The sequence below is a fragment of the Ictalurus furcatus genome, chromosome 24, assembly GCF_023375685.1.
Source record: "Ictalurus furcatus strain D&B chromosome 24, Billie_1.0, whole genome shotgun sequence".
In the NCBI taxonomy this organism is placed as follows: Eukaryota; Metazoa; Chordata; class Actinopteri; order Siluriformes; family Ictaluridae; genus Ictalurus; species Ictalurus furcatus.
In genome coordinates this window covers 9,907,426-9,930,106 of record NC_071278.1, presented here as the reverse complement: position 1 = coordinate 9,930,106, position 22,681 = coordinate 9,907,426, and the positions used below count along the sequence as shown (strand labels likewise).

Genomic DNA, 22,681 nt, shown 5'->3' with positions numbered 1-22,681 from the left:
AGGGAAAAGCATCTCAGCATGCACAACACATTGAACCTTGAGGTGCATGGGATACAACAGAAGACCACATCAGGTTCCACTCCTGTCCGACAAGAACAAGAATCTGAGGCCATTGTGGGCACAGACTCACCCAAACTGTACAGTTTGAATGAACTGGTCTTTTTCCAGTCTTCAGCTGTCCAGTTTGGGTGAGTCTATGCCCATGAGAGTCCCAGATTCCTGTTCTTGACAGGGGTGGAACCGACCTGATGTGGTCTTCTGTTGTATCCCATCCACCTCAAGGTTCAATGTGTTGTGCATGCTGAGATGCTTTTCTGCTCAACACGGTTGTAAAGAGTGATTATATGAGTTGCTATGGACTTCCTGTCAGCTCAAAACATTTTGATCATTCTCCTTTGATCTCAGTCAACAACAAGGTGTTTCAGCCTGCAGACGCTCCGCTCATGGGATGTTTTTTGTTTTTCGCACCATTCTCTGTAAACTCTAAAGACTGTTGTGTGTGAAAATCCCAGGAGAGCAGCAGTTTCTGAAAAACTAAAACCAGCCCATCTGCCACCAACAACCATATCATGGTTAAAATCACAGAGATCACATTTTTTCCCCATTCTGATGTTTAATGTGAAGATTAACTGAAGCTCTTGACTTGTATGAGCATGATTTTATGCATTGTGCTGCCACATGATTGGCTATTTGGATAACTGCATAAATGAACACGTGTACAGGTTTTCCTATTAAAATGGACGGTGAGTGTATGTATGTATGTATGCATGTATGTATGTACATACTTTTATGAGTGACCTGCAGAAAAAGCAGATTTTTCATTCCCCATTAGGACAATAAAGTTTATCTTAACTCATCTCAGGTCAAATCTTCATAGTAAACTTAATAGGGTCTGATTTGTATGTAAAAACAATAAAAGTAGAAAGGGGTCAAAAGGAAGAGGATTCAGAGAAGTGCTACAAATAGACCAAGGGTTATAACAGATTTTTAAAAAATAATAATAATTTTTTACTTTTATCCTTTTAAATTTAAGATGCTCCATGAGGGTCAGTTAATTTGGTACTCTTTTTTTTTTCGATCAGGAAAGATTTGATTTTAACTGGGCAATGTGAATGATCATTCAGTGCAGGTCTTAAAATATCAAGATATTTTAAAGGTCTCTTTAAAGGAAGTGTGTATAGGTTTGTATTAGAATAAAACATATACAGTACTGTGCAAAAGTTTTAGGCACCCTATTTTTTTTTAGTACAAACTTTGTTATAGATTTTTATTTGATGACTGCTACATTATGGAGTCAGTCCAAAAACATTTTAGATTCCCAAACATTAGTTTTCCAGCACAAAATTAAATGTTACATAATAATGTTTGTATGTTAGTAAAGAAAGCGGCAGATTACATAAGAGACACTTTTCAGACAAAAACACAATGAAGGCTGCTGGGTTTCGCTGCAAGAATAAGAAGCGAGTGCGACAGTCAAAGTCTCCAGAAGAACCGTGTCTGGCTCTGCAAGATGCTCATTAAAACCTACCCGCTAATTTTGTTCTCTTTTTTTGCACTTTTGCACAGCACTGTATATACAAAAACTTTTGGGGGGTAATCACAACATAAAATCTATAAGTGCTTTCTCAAGTTTGTGTTTCAAGGAAGCAACATTCAGTATATCACTAAACGGTGACACAGGAAACACCTCAATGATGGATGATGGCATGAGGTTTACTACTACTGCCTGAGCTCTTAAGTGTACAAATCATAGCCTGTATCTTGTTTCTGCTCTGCTGGATTATATATATGTTGCGCAGTTTGCTGGTACTTGATCCTTCTGCTTGAGTTACTTCTGAATTTGATGGAGTACTTTAAAATGCACTCTGCAGAAAACTGTCCATCACCTGACAGCTATAGTGACTGGAACATTATATGGACATGGACATGAATATAATATCTTATTAGACTGCATTCATTAAAATTTATTTGTATTTATATAATGAAGTGTAGATGTGCATATAGATTTCTTTTGCAATAATTGTTTTGTGACTATGGACATCAGTTGATGGTCTGGTCTTTAAATAAGCTCTGTGTGCAGTATATAGTGTTTATATATATTACTATATATACTATAGTATATAGTGCTTCTGTGTGGCTATAATTCAAAGCTTGAATATGACAATTCTCAAAAATAACCGTGAATTCAGCACTATAAACTAACAGGCACTCCATCTAGTGATTTCTGTATTGTTTTCCTGATTACAAAATCACACAGTGTCATATCTTTCTTTCCTCCTTTTAAGCTCTAGATGTTGCCTCTTACACAGCACAGACAAATCGAAGCACATTCTCAATTTCCTCAAATTGGTCTGTGCTGGCTGAGTGCAGAGCTGCGAAATCCCACTGCTGCCGCATCAGGCGCATTCGCTGTACAGAAGGGGGCGGTTATTGAAAAACAATGCCTATGAAAATGTGGGCTAGAGCTCCCAGAGAGCCTCACGTTAGCAGCGGAGAGGAAAGGAGAGGAGGATAGAGTACAGGGGAGGGATAAGAAGGAGAAAGATATGAGTGGAAAAGAAAGGAGAGAAGGCTGGGAGGGAGTAATTGGGGAAGAGAGAAGCACACACACTATGAGTTGACACTTGTATGGGATCATTCCAGAGGGAGTCAGACACGGACCATACTTTTCCCTGCACATGTATCACATATCACATGGACCTACACAAAGCAAGCCATAAATCATCATGGGACAGAAAAAGCCTTTTACTGCAAAGCTGCATGTTAATGCGGCTTTCAATTGAGCAAATACAGGTACACGGTACATGTGCAGTAAAACTTCTGAGTGTACATAATGCAGCAATACACTTAGCAGCAGTCATAAAGAGACCACTGATAAAGATGTGTTACTGATCTCTAGCTGGACTGAAATAAGCCATGAAGACATTAGGTGTTCCCTGCAAGACGCCAGCTCTGTTCACTGTCCCCAGGGCTCATAAACCTTGCTCACAACATCCCTGACATTTGGCAGAGGTGAGAGCAGTCCTACTCAGTGCAAACAAACAAACTCGCTGGTTCAGTACACAACTGAGTAATCAAATGCTTGGAGTTTCAACTAGAATGCTGTGACGCTGATTGATCCACTCACTGGCACTGGGTAAATACGATTAGCAGACTGATTGACTTTATAGCACTGGGGCTGTGTTGAGTAGCCATCCATTCACCTAGCTTTAGAGAGAGGAAAGGAAAGTGCCACATAGATCATCAGTGCTCAAAAGACATCTGTGCTTGACAGCCTACAGAAAGTGTGCTATCGGTATGACACTAAAGTAAGTTTTGAAGTAAAATACTTATCTAGAGAATCATTCGAATCGTATTTCTATTGTTTCATAATGACAGGTTTGTTCAGCACTAGAATATAACAATACGGAAAAATATCTCAATTATAAAATGTTTACTAAATGTGCATTAAGTACTGAAAGTTTACTACTTTATTTACTATTCATTAGAGGCGTAAAACAGTGAGAATATCTATATCAGTAACCGTCTGTATCTGTATATGTATTTTAATAATTTTTAAAAATGAAAAATGAACCACGACCAGGGAGCACAGGAAAAAAACAAAGGTAGAAATGCAAGCACTGCCAGCATGCTCTGTGAATTCTGGCTCTCATGGTTCCTCATACTCATCACTCAAGGTCATTATGCACACCTCTAGTCTCAACGACATGCCCCATGATCCTAATCACACTAGCAAATCCACCAAGGAATGGCTCAAAAAGAAGAAATGGAGCGTTATGGAATGACCTAGACAAAGCCTGGATTTGAATCCCATTGAAATGTTGTGGGGGGATTTGAAACGGGCAGCACATGCAAGAAAACCCTCAAACATCTTGCAACTGAAAGAATTCACATGGAAGCATGGTCAAAAATTCCAGCAAGCTTGGTGGACAATTATGCAAAACGCCTACAAGACGTTATTTCTGCTAAAGGGGGCAATACTAGCTGAGGCCAAGGGTGTACTTACTTTTTCCAGAGAAGAATATCACATTTATTGATATTTCTGTTGAATAAACGATTGAAAAAGCTAATTTTCCTTGTGTTTTTGTTCCAGTATATCAACTTTATTAATATGCACTCTTTCAAAGAGGATCAAATGTTTGCTTGTCCAAATATGTAAAAAAAAAAAAAAAAAAATAATAAAAAAAAAATTTTAAAAAAAATTCCATGGGGTGTACTTATTTTTTCACACGAATGTAGTCACGAGGAGAGAAATCTGAAGTTCGGAAGTATCCTAGCCTACAAGCAAGAACAACCTTATTCCAAGCTTGATGTTCTTCCAACCTTCTAAAAACTTTTCCAAAACTCCACCTACACATGCAATGTCTGTTCTCTCACTAAAACATATCCGGAAATATTAGCGCCCGTTAACTGTTCCTTAAAGATGAAAACTTTTCTTTCATTTCCAACTCTCTTCGTCAGAAGGCATTTTAGATTCTCTTGTTTCACTTTCAAGTGTTTCTATCTTTAACATGAAAATCAAGTATTCTTTAGTAGAGACAGTAATACACCAACAAGGTGGTAAAATGACCACAAGCTAGGATCATGTCTTTTTTATGCAGTGGAGTAGACGCTCCAAAAGACAACAATAGATGACGGACTTCACCTCGCAGCAGGATTTATATTACAAACTTGTATAGTGCTAAATCTCAACTCCAATTACATCTCTCCCACCATGATTAGAGAGGTGTAAATTCAGTCTACAATACACAACTAAGGTTTTTTTTTATATTCAGCCCAAAGCAAAACTATTACTTTTAGCTTGAGAGTGCCAAATAATTTTGTTCCAAATTTAGCTTATGACTCCTGTTCAATGCAGCAAATCTGACTATTGAGCACAGATCCAAAAGTGAATACAACCAGGGCTGGTTTCCTGCACATGAATAAATCTTTGGTGTAAATCATGATGCCTGTGTTGAGTCACTATATAAAATCCTTCTTAATCTCAGTCTCTGACACTGACCAAAGCATTTGCAAATCCCATAAAAACAATAGGTGTAGCTTAATCAGAGAGCATTAAAGGCAGTTAAGTTAAAAGGGGTTATGCACACATCGACTGCAGACCGACCTTTTAAATTATGCAGTAGAAGAGTGTTTATTTAGCCGGCCACCATTTCCTCAGCATAGCAGCAATTCTGCTTCTGTATACCAAACATCCACGGTCCGATTGTGACTCATCAAATGCACAACAAATGACAATTTAAAAACGCTGAAATATGGGAAAGAAATGTGAGTCTAGTTCAGGCTTTCTCTGAAACTTGCCGATGGTGTTTATTTCCGCTGCTAAGCTTTCCACACAATAACAGCTGCGACAAATCACATTTTGTAACTAGGTTTTGAGATGTCCAACATCCAAGCACACGCTTTCTCTTGAGAGCTTGATCAGTCGAATCAGTTGAATCTCAAATCATAGCCTGCTACCAACATCACAGTTAGAGAGATCCCCATTCTCCAGCAACGAGGCCATAGCACAGTGAGAGGAGGTGCAGCATGAAGAGGCAGTGCAGCACTGCGCACAGTTACATAACCATACACGCTTTTAACCCAATAAGGCTATGAAACCCTCTTGTTTATGAATGAAGATGAAATAACTAGCGAATCCCTCTGTGTACACCAGTAAGATGCATACCTTTGTGAAATACATTGATAGAAACCAGACACCCAAACACACACATAGCACGGTTCCAATTCACTTCTGTAGGCGAGGGTCTTTTAATTCCCTTGACTTTTTTCTTTTTCAAAATTGCTACTAAAGTAATGTTAGTGCTTTCTCAAATTCTTGACACTGACAACTCATGATGTGAAAGAGATGAGAAGAATGTTTGCAAAAGTCACCTCAGGATCCCTCATGAGGGATACCAGGACGACGGCCACCGGCAAGAAAGAAGCTGAGGGAGCCATTCTGCCACTCACCTGCTCGTGATACTCTATTCCCATGCTCAACGTGTTGATGAGGATGGCGATCATAATCCCACGGTTAAAGTACTTGCTATCCACTATGCGTTTCATCCTGTCTCTGAAGTTCTCCCAGCACCGCATCAATTGGCTACGGTCCTCAAGCCTCTTGTGGTAATGCGAGTGTCCCAGTCTAAACCTTGCTCTGTGGGAAAACTCATGCACCACCTCGCCTTCAGACTGGGAGCATTCCGAGTCAGCCAAGTCTAGGTCAATGTTCTCCAGAGCCTGTGCACAGTATGGGCACCTGAGAACCTCAAAGAGCAGGGAAGTCGGCTCTATGCCTGCCATCTGCAGCATCAAGCGTCTGTGACCTGGAGGAGAAAAGCTTCTTATAAATCTCAGTAAGATATCTAGGGTTATTATCATTAAGGTCTTGGTTGTTTTTTTTTTTTGCAAGGTCTCTCATTTCAGTTCTCTAGTATCACAATATTTGTAATGATACTGATGATGAACATTAAGTTTAGAATAATTTCTCCTACTATTCCTTATTTGCTCATGTGTGTACTGTATATACTGTTCCAGCAGATATCATGTGTGCAATCCATTTTCAATTCCAGACTCCCTTGGGCTTGTACCAAAAATGTACTCGATCAAGTTGGAACAGGTATACACATGAGGGGCTGTTCAGACATGGAGATTGGCAGTCATATACAGATTTATACACAGAAGCTGTGATGGAGAACACAAACCTGCCCATGATGTTCTATTCCTGTTCCTGTCCCTCTGTTTAATGCAGAGGGACATCTAATGACCTCATATGAAAACTATAATCAGAGTGCATGCACCTTTTGGGTTGATTTAAAGCTGAGTTAAGCCATGAACAAAAGTTACTATGGGCAGGGCAGGTAAACTCCATAAATGTTAGTTCAAATATTAGTTAAATATTTATTAAAGGGTAATAACTTGTATTGTTCAGTATGCATGTTGGAATCACTTTATCCTGATTAAGAATGAATAGGCCCACAAAATTATTTAAAGCTTAAGACCAGGCATCAGAGGCAAAAATGGTGATTTTGCTTCCAATTGTTCATTTGCAGGCTTTTGGATACTTTCCATTTAAAACGTTCATACTTTCACAATACTTAAAATAAATGCTAATTACCGCACTCTATATTGCACTTTAGTTTTATACTTTTATCCCAACTCAATGAACTGCACTAATTTTTGTTCGACTTTCCATTTCTCAAGAAGTTGAATATTGCCATATGTACACTATATAGCCAAAAGTTTGTGGACACCTGAACATCACACGCATATGTGCTCTTTCCCCAAACTGTTGCCACAAAGCTGGAAGCACAAAACTGCATAGAATGTCTATGTATGCTGTAGCATTACAATTTCCCTTCACTGCAACTAAGAGACCCAAAGCTGTTCCAGCATGATGATGCTCCTGTGCACAAAGCGAGCTCCATGAAGACATGGTTTACCAAAGTTGGAGTGGAAGAATTCCAGTGTCTTGCACAGAGCCCTGACCTCAACCCTGCTGAATACCTTTGGGATGAACTGGAAAGTTGACTGCACCCCAGACCTCCTCACCTATCATCAGTGCCTGACCTCACTAATGCTCTTGTGGCTGAATGAGCACAAATCCCCACAGAATCATTTTAGGAGGAAAAAATAAAAAAATAAAAAATTGTACAATAAGCTGGTTACATAAGTGTGCACACCCTTTTATTATTGGAAATGTGTTCAGTCTGAACCAATCACATTCAAACTCATGCTAAATACTAATTAGTATACACCTGCCATCAACTGCCATCAAAAAGCCATGGGCCGCAAAGAGCTTACAAAGCAGGTACAGGATCTCATTGCTGAAAAATATCAATCAGGTCAGGGTTACAAAAAAATTTCCAAGACATTAGATATACCATGGAATACTGTAAAGACAATAATCAACAAGTGGAGAAAATATGGCACGACAGTGACACTACTAAGAACAGCACGTCCCTCTAAAATTGATGAGAAGGTCAGGAGAAAACTGGTCAGGGAGGTTGCCAAGAGGCCTACAGCAACATTAAAAGAATTGCAGCAATTTCTGGCAAAGACTGGTTGCTCCGTACATGTGACAACAATCTCCTGAATGCTTCATATGTCTGGGCTATGGGGTAGGGTGGCAAGACGGAAGCCTTTTTTAACCAAAGTCTGAATAAAATATACATCCAATCTCCCAAAACCATGTGGAACAATGTGTTATGGTCTGAAGGGACCAAAGTTGAACTGTTTAGCCATAATACAAAAAGATATATTTGACACAAAAAAAACACAGCACATCACCAAAAGAGCACCATCCCCACAGTGAAGCATGGTGGGGGCAGCACTTTGGCGCTGTTTATCTTCAGCTGAAACTGGGACTTTAATCAGGGTGGAGGGAATAATGAATAAGTCCAAATATCAGTCAATTTTGTTACAAAATCTTAAGTCTTTTGCTAAAACACTTAAGTTGAAGAGGAATTTCACCTTTCAGCATGACAACTACCCGAAGCAAAGCTCCAAATCAACAAAGCAATGGCTTCAGCAAAACAAGTTCAAGGTTTTGGAATCCAGACCTAAATCCAATCAATAATCTGTGGGGTGACCTGAAGAGGGCTGTGCACAGGAGATGCCCTGCCAATCTGACAGTGTTAGAATGATTTCGCAAGGAAGAATGGCAAAAGATATTGCTAAGTCAACACGTGCCAAACTGATTGACTCTTACCCAAAAAGATTGAATGCTGTGATAAAATCTGTAGGTGCTTCAACTAAGTATTAGTTTAGGGGTGTGCACACTTATGCAACCAGGCTATTCTACTCTACTTTTTGATGTTCCCTTTAATTAACAGGTAAAAATTTTACAATAAAGGTAGAAAAGGTTCTGACATTATTTATCTTGGTTTAATTTTTTTACATCACAAAAACCTGCCATTTTAACAGGGGTGTGTCGAGATTTTAGAGCCACTGTACTTGTATAGATATTTGCTAAGACTTGATAACTCTTGATGAAACGATTCAGAGAAATCCCCTGGTATTTTGTTGCTTTTTAAAGTAATGTTTGTCAACCATTTTCTCAAATTAACCTGTTTTCCAAGTGTCAAGTCATTTTTCTCAGCTTCCTCAGCTGGAGGAACATCCATATTATTTCCAGTTTGGTTTAAAGAGCTTCAAGTCTTAATAGAGAGTCTAATATCTTAATAGAATTTATTTATTATTTATTTTTACACAAAATTATGACAACCCATTGTATGAAAAGCTTAAGTCTATTAGGATGTGCTACCTGGTCTTAAGTATTATTCATTTATAAGCCTTGCTAGATAGATAAACCTATCTACAGTTACAGATGCCTCACTTTGGATAATGAGTAACATTTGAGGCATGGGTTTTCTGTCATAGCTATAAAATGCTGCCTGACAGACTCTGTGACTGTGAGCTGCATGCTCATGCGGGGGTAGTGTAACATGATGCAGGCTGCTGCGAAGTGAGCAAAAAAAAGCGCTCTTACTGTGTTCTCCTGTGAGATGATGTAGTTTCTCAAACGGATCCACCATATCTGCTGTGCTGTTGTTGCCCTCGATTCTACCTTTGGCTGTGACGTTGCTGCCTGTATAGCTGCAGATGAAGGATGGCAAAATGGTAGGATAGTTCATGCCCCCATTAAGTCTCCCCAGAGGAGTCATACCAGCTGTGGTGCCTGTGCAAATCTGCGGGCCTTCATGAAAGTCACCTTGAAAGATGCTATGCACTGACTGGTGTCCTGGTGAAAGCCCAGCAGGTGACTGTGAGGACACCGTCAGCTGAACTCCTGACGTGATAAACCTCATCTCCAGAACATCGGTGCTCTCAGCTATGGCCTGAGGGCTTGGGCTGCCATTGCTGAGGTGACAGTGATGATGCTGGTGGTGCTGGACAAGATTGTGGACAGAACGTGCCCAGTGCCCACCACTCTTTTGCCTGCCATGCCCATTGGACCCTCCACCCCCTGGCAAGGCGCCACTATTGGGGTTGACCTTCTTCCTGCGCTTGCTCTGCCAACTGGTGTAGATCCGGTATGCACGGCGCTTCACTTTGCGGTACAGGTGGCTGATGTACCTGAGCATCTCCTCATAACAGCTGCCAGGCTCTGAATAGCTGGCCAGTGTGCTGTCATTGGACATGTAGCGTGCACGCTGCTCCTGCATCAGTTGGTTCTCCCGCTGCTTAGTTTCCGAGAACTGGGTTGCGATCACAACCAGGCACAAATTTATCATGAAGAAAGAACCCACCTGGAGAATGCACAACATATTAGCTTTCTTCGCCTTCACATAGACAGTACACAAATCAGCTTATTGAGAGAAATGTAGATTAAGAAACAAGAAGTGGACTTACTATAATAAGCAATATAAAATATATAAAATTGTAAAAGGAATGGGCATCCATAACATAATACATGATGTCGACCCATCCCTCCAAAGTGATAACCTGTGAAGAAAAGAAACAGAAAACAGTCAGTGCCTATCTTCTATGGGCAAGATCATATGAGGTTTGTTAGGAAAACTAAAACATAATAACAAAGTCAACCATTTCTAATATATAATGGTTTCACCTTCTGAAGCACTTTTCTTGTTCTGCTTATGAAAGACTTGTCTGACACACCCTGTTTGTGTATCATCTTAACCTTTACAACAAAGTCTACAAAAGTTTACACATTTTCCATGTCTTTAATATTCTTTCCAGATGAGAATATGATCTAAAGGACACCTGACCTGAGGTGTTTGGAGTATCTTTCACAGTGAATATGACAGTTTTGTGGACCATGGCATCTACAAAACTTCAATTATGTGGGACAGCACTCCTGGGTGTTCTCCATTTCTGTCATTTAATACAGTGTGCTAATAATGCAGTTATAATAGACCACTTTCCAGGGACTGAATGCTTTTTAAGTGTACAGCAAAATTCCAAAAGAGATACGAATCAAGTTAAGTTAAAAGGCAGTCAGCTGTTTTCTCGCAGTCTGTACAAGATTACATTGTGTTAGGCACAGCCAAGTCTCTGCACTACCGACGTATGTTATTAGCTGTGGGACACTTCTCAGTTGGTTGTTGCTTGTCCTCTCCTCTCCTGCGGCTAATGGAGGTCCAGTGCGTGACTAAAGGTCCTGTCATGTTGCCATACTTATACAGTGGTAGTCCTTCCTGCTCTATAATAGAATGTCATGTTTTACTGGTAATCCAGTCAACGAAGTGGGCAAGTGACTGACCCGCAAACCCAAACTAATGAGAGTGACCTGCAGGTGTTAGACACTCATTAAGAGAGAACAGAGAGCAGTGCGATTGTGGCGCCTGGTTCACACCCCCCTCTAAGAGCGTGGCTATGCATATTCAGTCTTCTTTGAGATTGCTTGAGACACTGTTTTAGACGTGAGCAGAGGGTCAGCAGGCCAGATTGAAAGGATGATGAATTAATATATGAGTAGATGCATTGCCATTTTATGACATTCTGGGAAGAATTTCAATTCCACAGACACAGATGGCCAACAATGTTCAAAATCTTAGTGATCCAAAAAAAAAAAAAATGAGGGTAATCATTGTAGAGCGTTGTGATAGAGCCGGACAATGATGACTAAAACATCACATTTGCTCAGAAGGTGTTTAATTTTTTAGTGTAACAGGAGTCTGTCTAATTCGACTCTTTTTTCTGAAGGAACAGCATTATTTAGCCATTATTGAACCATTATTCAGAAGAATCTGTTATTAAAACAACAACAAAATAATAATTGCAACCATTGCACTGTGCAGTGATCAGTATACACTTACCTGGAAAATAGCAATCCAAGCATATCCAATATTGTCAAAGTTCACAGCCCCTTTGTGAGGGTTAAGCTCCCCGGGCTGACACACACTGTAGTACTGGTTCCAGTTCACGCAACCGTTCCTGGTATCAGGGCCAGACAAGGAGTGTCCAAGGGATGCATTTAGATTGCACTCCATCTCACCCTCCTTGTAATGTGGCACGTCGGTGCACTTGAGCATGCCGTTAATTATAGTGGAGCAGATAAATGGGCTCTCCTCCCCGTCCTCATGCATGTAATATGGACTCATGAAGGACAGATTATACAGACTGTTGAGAGAATAAAGGGAAATTCCTTAATCACTCATTACATAGATAAGAAAAACCAATGGGCAAACAAGAATGGATAGATGTAAATAGACCATATGACAATAATTAGCTATAGACAAGAAAAAAAGGAGATTAGTAACTATTTGTGAATAAAAGACACAATGCGATGCCTTGACACAGTAGTTCTGCAATCATCTTACACTATACCTCGTTAAAGATAGAGACAAGTTTGTTACAAATTCTCCCCAGCAGCTCCTTAGAGATCAAACAGTGAAGTTCAATAGCTCAGAATCAGCTTTTGGGGATACATAGAGCTGAAAAAACATGCAGAGAGTGCTAATTTGTTCCATTACATCAAAACCTGCTCTGGCTTGAAGTACATTTGTATTTGTATATATTAGAGGTATATGCATCATCATTGCTCAGGGGCTGTTTCACAACACCGATTTTACACCAGGGTGTGATGTTCAATTTACAGGACTGTCAGCAATTGAAATGCCATTGCTGATGGCAAGAGCTGACTGTCGCTTTAGATCACATCTGAAATCTGGCGCACTCCTGGAGAGACGGGGACAGAGCAGGAAGGAAAACAAGAAGAGAACAAAAGATAAAGGCACTTACTCTTTCGCGTTTTTGTCTAGGAAACACCTGTTCCTTAGAAGACCAGCCCAAAGCTGCACCCCAACAATGCCGAATATAAAGAACACAAAAAAGCACAGCAGGAGGACATTGCCTAACATAGGCAAAGTATCTAGGAGCAGAGTCACCAGTATCCTCATACCTGCACAGACAAGGGAGCAGAGAGAGACAGTGAAACATATGCATTTGCAAGTCATTTTCTATCAAACTTTTCTGAATTTGACGAGACATAATAAACAGTGACATTTTATTTTGCCAAAGAACGGCATATTTTCTGGCAGATTCATATCACCTCAGTTCGCCAGGTCTATCTGTGACTTGTTTGATGAACATGATTGAACACTGGGAGACTTAAAGTATCTGCAGTATTTAGCTTGTGGGTTGGAATGTACTTTGTACAGATGTTACACAATATTCAATGGCAAACTTCTGAGCATCAAAAAGCCCAGCATTACACACAGGTCATAACTCTTAATAGATCTTTGTGCTTAACTAATCACACTGTAGGAAGACCACAGGGCCTGTCTGACTAATGCAATAAGAATTTTAGATTGTAAACATGCAAGAAATACAATGCACTTCTAATATACACCACCATCAAACCCTGCTTCAGGCTGAAACCGCTACTGATAAACTGATAAAACATCTAAAAGAAAAAAAATCAGGTTGAATTACATAAATAAAGAAATACACTGGGGCCTATTTTTCTGATCAAACAGGAACATCTTGATGATGCCTCGTCCTTCTTGTTACTGCCTCAAATACCCTTAAAATACCCTTTTACAGGAAAACAGGAAGGAAGCAAAACATCCATCCATTTTCTATACCGCTTATCCTTTCTTCAGGTTCATGGGGAAACCTGGAGCCTATCCCAGGGAGCATCAGGCACGAGGCGGGGTACACCCTGGACAGGGTGCCAATCCATCACAGGGCACACAATCAAATACACATTCACACACCCATTCATACACTACAGACACTTTGGACATGCCAATCAGCCTACCAAGCATGTCTTGGGGGAGGGGGGGAGGAAACCGGAGTACCCGGAGGAAACCCCCACAGCATGGGGAGAACATGCAAACTCTGTACACACAGGGCCACGGCGGGAATCGAACCCCGGGAATCGAACCTGGAGGTGTGAGGCGAACGTGCTAACCACTAAGCCACTGTGCGCCCTAGGAAGTAAAACAGTTCAAGAAAAACTATTTGTTGATCCTGTTTGAATTAATTCCAAAATCTAATCAGTTAATCTGCTGCATATATTGATGTTTCTATATAAATTCTATAAACATTCAACCATTCACTCTTGAGATATCGCACTAAAGAGAATCTCGGACAGACAACATGCATGGACAACTCAAAAACCTAATGCCTCCACAACATAGTAAGTAAACTAATTGTGGCATAGTCTACCAAATGGTGTGGTTGTTTCCCTCTCTCTTCTAATTCCCTTTAAAATGAGATCAAACACTGTATGTGCAGTGTAGTCGAGTGATAGTTTCATAATGTTTATGAACATTTCACTTTCACACTCCTCAAACAAAGAAATTAGGTGCATGTGTAATTTCTTAATAACTGGCCTTAGAGAGTCTTGCTCCTGTCAATTTTATCCCACTTCTCCACAAACTGGGTGCAATTCAGCTCAAAGTTGTGGCCTATTTCAGATTCCACCTGCTGTTCCAAATAATCTGACAACTTTCCTATGGGAATAAGGTCAGGCAATTTTTCAGGACAGTCAAACTGTCCCAGAGTCTGGCCAATGACAATCCGGTTTTATGTTATGTCTAACACTCATCCAGGTGCGTAACCAATTGACATTATACATTATACAACAATTGTTTTGTTATTGGTGTTAGAAATAGAATTGCTTATTACAGCTAATGCCTTACCTGTTTGATGGAAAATATATTTTTTTTAAAAAATTCGACAAATGTGGTATATATTTAGTTCTGTCAGAATGTGTCAGTCAGTTGTATTTTGTTAGTTGTAGGGTGAAGTAGTCCACTCGTCCATTTATAATACAATGGAGTGATATTAATAGTATTCATCCACAAAACCTGGGTTGTAGGACATGCAACAGGATGTTTAAGGACACCACTTTTCTCTTGCGTTTACACTAAGAGAGGGTTTTAGCAGACAATAAAAGAAATACACTGATTTGAATTAAGCATTGTGCTGACAGATTTTGTATGCCACACCCCCTGTCACTCCACCCACATCATTAAAAAACAAGGAAATTTGGCTTATATCCAACCAAATTAGCAATATGCCCATGATATACCACTAAATTACACTTATGACCACATTAAAATAGAGCCTGTTATTCCTTTTCTCCTGCTATTGCAAGTGAAGAAAAACGAAGGAGAAATCAGATCACATGATTGCGGTCGCACAGCAAGTAAGACACGGAATTTCAACGACAAGCCATTTGAGTTTCTCGAGGAGTATAGAAGTGACAGAGATGCCAGGAGGAACTTAGTCATGTAGAACTGATGTCCTGTTGCACAAAAACATGCTTTGCATACAAAAACCAAATGAATACTTCCTGTCTTAAACTGCCATTGCTTTCTCAAAGCACCTGAAGGAAGGTACCAGAGGCTGACAGACGACACTAGCAGGTTTTAATTAGGGTCATACATCAGTACCTGTATCTTTGGCTATGAACTATCAATGTGTCTTCAGTGAAAGAAGAGTTGAATGGAGAGGTCAACCACCAAAAGTTAATGCATACACCATTGTAAAAAGTGTACTACGCGAATGCTGGGATATTATATGAGTCTGAGTTTCTGATTTCAAGCCTGCAAATAGCAAAACACAAGAAGATAACTATCTGAATTATGGGGCATATCTAACGGAAATGCTTAACTAATAAGTCTGGGTATGTGTTCGCCTGTGTGAGTATATATGGCTGCTGTAATGTGAATGAGTTACGTGGAGAGTAGAGGGCCTTAAATGGACGTGCTTGAGTGGAACATCCTCTCTGTGGCCTGTCCATGCCTCCCACATTAGGCAGCACATAGCCGTCTGAGAAGAGGCCAGGGTAATGAGCTCCCTGGAGGAGTGCTTGGTCACATAGGGGAGAAAAATGAGAAGACCAGCACAAGCACATAGACTCCCACACATGAATGCTGACAGTGAAATACACTGTCTGTGAAAAGAGTGACGACTAGATTCAAATACAAAGACTACAGGTATGAACAGCCAGGGTCAAGCAAATAACTGTACACACACCCCCACACACTTTTCCCAAGTGATAAAATCACTTGTGATTCCACCTTAGTAGCACCCTTGGATTCAGACGGATAAATAACACTATCACATCACTATCATTACAATGGACTCATTAATACTGAAGCCGCAGGGAGATGCTAAACTTACCATTACATTTACAACCTGTTTCACAGTGAAAACGTGATCCAAAACAAAACAAAAAAAAACAAGGAAACAAACCCATCTGTTCTCCAACACATAGGTTTGTAACACAAAATCCAGGAAGAGTTCCAGAATCTGCACTTGCTTATTACGTAACCTTTTTTATTGTTTAGTTATCATTAGTTATTAGTTATAAGACAAAGTATTTGTTAACTACAGTGAAACCGATAAGAAAGATAATCACTGAAAGTTGAAAATTTCTGCAAATTGACAAAATATTGTGCATTAAACTACCGTTTCTTTAAGAACAACAGACTGCTTTCAAAAATGTTGTATTCAGGGACATCAAGCAGATTGAAATGTTGGATTTGACAGTAAGGAGCTGTAATTTCTGACCTCCAACTTGTGTTACAAATGTCATACATGTATTTTTTGTATTCCTCAGAAGACATAGACATGGTATTATTTTAACTTAATAGATTGTCATAGTGATTCTTTGGCCTTAAAGAGGTTGGCATAGTGGTACAGGAAGTAGTGTTGTTACCTCTCAGGGTCCAGGGTTCAGTCCTTCAAGCTTGCATTATTGTTGGGTTGTTGAAAAGTACTCAAATTGGTGAATTTAAAAATTCTGTCTTGATTATTATAACTTACAGCCTAATCATGTTTACATACTGTAAACTGTATAGCAATAAAATCTTGTCCAAGGACTCCAGATACTCTTGTGTCCAGTATGCTAGCTATAACAAACAAGTATTCTATCAGTGGCTGTTAAAGCTATTCTCCTAACAGTATCTTTCTGCTGATCACAGGTTGCCAAGTAACAGAAATAATCATGTTACTCCAGGATGTTTCGAATCATTATCCATAGTTTTACAAATGCGAAAATTAAAAATGGATCTATTAGTAAAGATAACATACAACATTATTAACGCAAAGTCCTCGAAGTTGTGTGTTAGTGCAAAGTAACATCCCGGCTGGGAGGTTCGAAGGCTATGATGTTATTTGTGATAACACACTCACTCTTGCCTGCTATTACTTAAATACATTCACAGGCTCACCTGTACTGTTTTTCTTCAATTTACATGTACATTTACAGCATTTGGCAGTCGCCCTTATCCAGAGCGTCTTACATTCATCTCATTTATACATTTGAGCAGTTGAGAGTTGAAGTCTTGCTCAAGGTCCAGCAGTGGCAGCTTGGCAGGAGTCAGAAGTCCAATGTCTTAACCAATGAGCTACCACATCCTCCACATTCTTCCATCAGACCTAACCTCACCGTATGCTTTTGTGAACATTAATTGAAGCTCTTGAACTGTATCTGCATGATTTTATGTATTGTGCTGCTGCCACATGACTGACTGATTGGATAATTGCATAAATGATCACAGGTACAAGTGTTCCTATTAAAGAGTCTATATAACCACTAATTTCTCCTTAAGTGGTCTTTCACATATTACCTTCTCATGTTTCAGTGAAATTAGTTTATCTCTGTACATCACACAGCATTAAGTTTAGACTGCACAGTTACTTACTAGGGACTCTGTTGATGGCTCGTAGAGGCCTGAGCACACGCACAGTCCGGATGGCTGACAGGCTGGCATTGTGACCATCCAGTGAGTACTCCAACATCCTTCAGAGAAACAGAACCCAGTCAATTTCCTTAACCAGAGGCAGACCCCTTTTACACCACCCAACCAGTTTTTCAATAACAAATAAATTGACTTAGCCCTGGACTGAAAAATTAGTTACATGCAGTCTCATGTTCATGTCACTTGTAAACATTATGGATTACAAATCACTTGTAAACAATAATGTGCAAGAGAAGAAACAGGTTCATATTAACAATTAGAGACGTCAGATAAATGATATTTAATGATGTACTTAACTGTGTCGACTGGGTGCATTTGGATCAATTGCACAGGATTCTTTTCAATAATTTTCTAATTAAAAAGTTAATGACATCGTATTCTATGACTATAATGATGTTGAATCCTATGGCTCCTAATAAAAGTCCGGTGTGAACATGCTGTTGATGACTCGCTCTACAGATTGTGTTTACGCCTACTAATAACCACAGTGCTGTGAAAAAGTATTTGCCCCTATCCTGATTTCATCTGTTTTTGTGTATATTTCATACTAAATTGTTTCAGAAATTAAAACATAATCTAAGATAAAACAACCTGGGTAAACACACACAAAAAAACAGTTTTTAAATGATAATGTTAATGCATAAACGTTATCCAATACCAACTGGGCCTGTGTGAAAATGTATTTGCCTCCGTAGTTTCTAATTCCCCAAATGTATGAAACTGCATTCATAATGGGGTTGAGCTGGACTAGACACAACCAGGCCTGATTACTGCAAACCCTGTTCAATCTAACCAACACTTAAATAGAACTTTTCACAAAATTTCACAAAAAGAACATCATGCCGATGGTGAAGCATGATGGTGGTAGTGTGATGCTGTGGGATGCTTTGCTGCTTCAGGGCTTGGGCAACTTGCAACAATTGAGGGAAACATGAATTCTGCTCTCCACCAGAAAAGGAGAATATTTGGTCTTCAGTCTGTAAGTTGAAACTCAAGCGCAACTGGATTATACAGCAAGACAATGATCCAAAGAATAGGAGTAAGTCCTAGTCCTAGAAGTAAGTAAAAGGCTGATATCCAGTTATCGGAAGCGTTCGGTTGCAGTTATTGCTGCTAAAGTTGGCACAACCAGATTTTAAGTTTAAGGGTGCAATTAGTTTTTCACATGGGTGATAGGTGTTAGGTAACTTTTTTTGCTTCAATAAAATAAATTTTAAAAAATAAAAACAGTATTGTGTGTTTCATCAGGGTGCCTTTGTTTTATGTTGAATTTCGTTTGAAGATCTAAAACTAGTTAGTATGAGATATACACAAAAACGGAAGAAATCAGGACTTTTTCACAGCACTGTATATGTGCTGTGTGCCTTTATATGTGTTTTAATATGATCAAATACAACTTTTGGTCTTGAGCTCTCTCTGTGAGCACATACACCAGGAATACACACCATGCATGCAGCAAGCCACCACTACCACTCAGAGACCCTACATGTGATTTGTTCAGTCCATTAAGTTTCACTTATCAACCTTCCATATAAAGTGGAAAAGCAGTGCAAAGAATGCATGAGAAAAAAAAAATGAAATTTTTAATTCCAAATCTGCTTGTGAATGTTCATGATGGCATGATGGGGCCAGGAGCCTTTGAGAAGGCACATATTTGGTGTCATAGGTTAGGTAGTAGGTAGTAGGGTATCTGTATCTGTATCAAACATCTGGAAACTGTTGTGGGTGTGGACTAGACCGAACTTTGAATATTTTTAACAATTGTTTACAAATTATAAAAAGCTCGCAAATCAGGGAGCTTTGATTGATTGTAGCTGACAACAATAGCCATCTATAATATTTTATAAGATTGACTTTAGTTTTGGGGCTTGTTACAGAAAAGTTCACTGCAAGTCGACGCTCTGCTGCTTCGAGTCAAACTTGGGTTCTTGTTTTTAAGTGGCAATATAATTACTTTTTCAGGAAGATTTTATTTTAATAACTGTAGAGAACCTTTATTTAATGACGAAAAAACAGGCAATTAACGTGCAACTTATTTTGATAAATTAACTGAATTATTATCTTTTATAGACCCCAGCAGAGATATACTGCCCTGTGCACAGTGCGTGGGCTATACAGAGTTGCAGCTCTATAAATAAAAGCATACTAATTTTTCATACATTTTGGGCCAGTTTGTATAGATATATGGTAGAAATATGGGTTTATTTTGCTCAGTAAGGCCGTGTTTAGATCAGGTTACTGAAGCAAACTACTGACAAAAAAACACCCAAAAAACAAAGCGTGTACCCCCTATATCATTCAGTTCATTCTGAATAACATATTCATAATCGGTTACAGCCCTACTAGTTATCTAAATTAGCCTAAGGCCTGATAAGAAGTCTTTTATATCAGCCTTTACTTAAAACTGTTTTCTTGTTATGCTAGAATCCCAACTTTCATTGTCTCTAAGGAAATCTAGTGATCTACTTTAAAGGAAATGTTGGCTGGCAAGAAATGACTCGCTATCAGCAGACCTTACAGAGAACAAAAAAAAAAAGCTTAATATTAGCTAGCTATAGGCCACATTTATAAGGACTCACCTCTGTGGCTTCACGCTGTGGCACATGTACTGCTAACAGAGTGCATACTGTATATTGGTGCCTCAAACACTTTGTTGATAGCTTCTGAATTTTCTGAAAGTCAATGATTTTAAAGGAGGTGTACAAAAATGAGCTGAATAAATTTGATTAATATTTAGCAAGTAGTTTATTTAATTGCTGCTGTTTATGTGAAATCTTAAAATAGACAAATCCTATGTCATAATACTAGTTGATGCACTTTTATTTATGTTACTCTGGACATTTGGGGGCCACTTTAACACAAATCCCCCGGCTGATTCTTGTTCCAAGCATGCCTCTGCTTAATCTGATCACCTTTTACCAAAAACATCCAAAACGTTAACTGAAGCTGAGCCCTTAGAAGAAAGACCATAGTAAAACTGGTTTTTCAGTGATGGATCTCTCACCCAGCCATGACAATGAAGAAGTCCAGGCGGTTCCATGTGTCTCCAAGGTAACACTTAGATCCAAAAATCCCCAGAGCCATCATCTTGATAACCATCTCCACAGCGAAAAAGGCAAAGATGCAGTCATCAAATGCCTGAGGACACAGTAACACTGTAATTACCAATGACCAGTTGGACCAAGCAGAACAAGAAGCTGGTATTCTTCACTTTACCAGGAATGCATCAATCGAAGGATCTAAACCAGGCAGTAACTGCAATAAAATTATTATTATAAGTCAAAAAATAATCATTTTTATACCACAGCGCTGTTGAATTCTCGATTCTGATTGGCTGACAGACGTTCTGAGGTGTGCAATAATTTTTCAGTAAGTGCACAGCTAAAGTAGTTCCAGTCAGGTCTTGACCGCATTACAGTTCCGTAACACTTCGCCAAGTTAACCGAAATAATGGGAATGTATTCAGGTGCGGTAACTGTAGTATAAGCAGGATAATTGACTCCGGTCTGTTGAATTAAAAAAAAAATAATGCTCACCCAAGGTGTAACGGCCATTATTATAATATCACCTTGGGGTGTGCATTACTTTGTAATAATTCATCGCCCTGTCATCAATTATTCCTTACACATTCTTTATCAGCTAAATGTATTACAACAGCAGGAGACACTGAACGACATGCCAGTCCTGAGGGAAGGAGTGGGGAAGTTATGGCTAGTATGTGCTACTTCCTGTTAGGTGTCTTCTGAGTAAATCCTACTGACAGCACTGTCTGAATGTACCGAACCAGCACCGTTCCCACAGACACATGATTCCTCTAGAGGCCTAATGGGGGTGTCATCAGGGCTATGGGGAATCACAGAGTTACACTAACAACATGCCTTTTGGAAATGACATTTGGCTAAGCCTCCACTCCTCCTTCATACCATGTGGACAACAGGATCTGGGATGAGAGCTAGAACTTGATAAATTATTGTGGCTAAAATGAATCTGCATTGACGAAACATTAGCAACAGAGAAGTGATATATAGATTTTTGGAGCAATATATAGTACATTATAGGCAGCACAAAGGAGAATAAACCCTGCAATCATGTGCTCACCAATATTAAAAGTCCATGAAAAGATCAGTGCTTACTTGGAGGATGACACACCACTCAGACTGGCACGTGACGTCCTCGCAGGGCTGGAACATGCCCAGGGTCACACAGTTCAGAAGTATAACCAGCATGCTCACATGCTCGAACCAGGTGACCATGAGTCAAGGAAAGGAAACTTAACACAATGTTTAATTACAAGCTACATTACAAGTTTCGCTAAAAGACAATTTACTCTCTTAAGATTTAGATTGCAATCAAATTAATTTGGAAAAACTTCAGCAGACACATTTCATCTCACTGTGAATGTTTGGTTGCAGGGAACTGCTGTGTTTCTCCCTTGTGCTATAATCTTAATTACCAAATTTCTAAAGCACTTATTAATTAGTGAGGGAAAATTGTTCACTAAATGGAAGTTAGACATTTCATTATGCTTCACTTGGTCTGGGTTTTAGTTAGTATGCTGACAGAATTGAAACAAAAGTGCCTAAATTATTCTTTCAATAATATGTTCAAGACAAAATTGGGCTTCTTATATACAAATCAGATAGAAGACATAGATCTGTAGAGCTGCATGATTTATATTTTAACCTTGATCACAAAGTTTGGCTTCTTCAATTAAATAAACACAACTAATGGTGATACTGTTGAGCTGAGATGAAGTGTTGTTAGATATCGGTTCGTACTGGCATGTTTATTTTGGCCCTGCAGTAAACTGGTGTCCCATCCATGGTGTATATCCGCCCAGTGTTTCTGGGATAGACTCCAGAAATTATCGTAATTTTGAGTCTTAATTTGTTTCACTAATGATTTAATATGATCTACTCAATGACTGTGACAAATGACCTCTCTATTTTTAATTTAGATAGGCTTATAATGTGACAGAGAGGCCTTTATTCCAAATTCAACATTCCATCTATCCA

General features: G+C 39.3%; 1 protein-coding gene across 1 annotated transcript in view; it reads right to left on the bottom strand.

Moving 5' to 3' along the window:
• Window positions 1-22,317, bottom strand: part of cacna1ha (calcium channel, voltage-dependent, T type, alpha 1H subunit a) — a 51,804-nt gene extending 29,487 nt beyond the window's left edge. The window contains exons 1-8 of the mRNA XM_053612404.1: window positions 21,800-22,317; window positions 20,671-20,804; window positions 17,610-17,707; window positions 12,688-12,847; window positions 11,763-12,066; window positions 10,336-10,428; window positions 9,473-10,232; window positions 5,953-6,308 (exon numbers count right to left, since the gene is read on the bottom strand). Coding sequence (XP_053468379.1) covers window positions 5,953-6,308; window positions 9,473-10,232; window positions 10,336-10,428; window positions 11,763-12,066; window positions 12,688-12,847; window positions 17,610-17,707; window positions 20,671-20,804; window positions 21,800-21,919 — 2,025 coding nt within the window. The 5' untranslated portion in view covers window positions 21,920-22,317. The remainder of the gene's footprint in view (window positions 1-5,952; window positions 6,309-9,472; window positions 10,233-10,335; window positions 10,429-11,762; window positions 12,067-12,687; window positions 12,848-17,609; window positions 17,708-20,670; window positions 20,805-21,799) is intronic.
• Window positions 22,318-22,681: the final 364 nt, after the last annotated feature.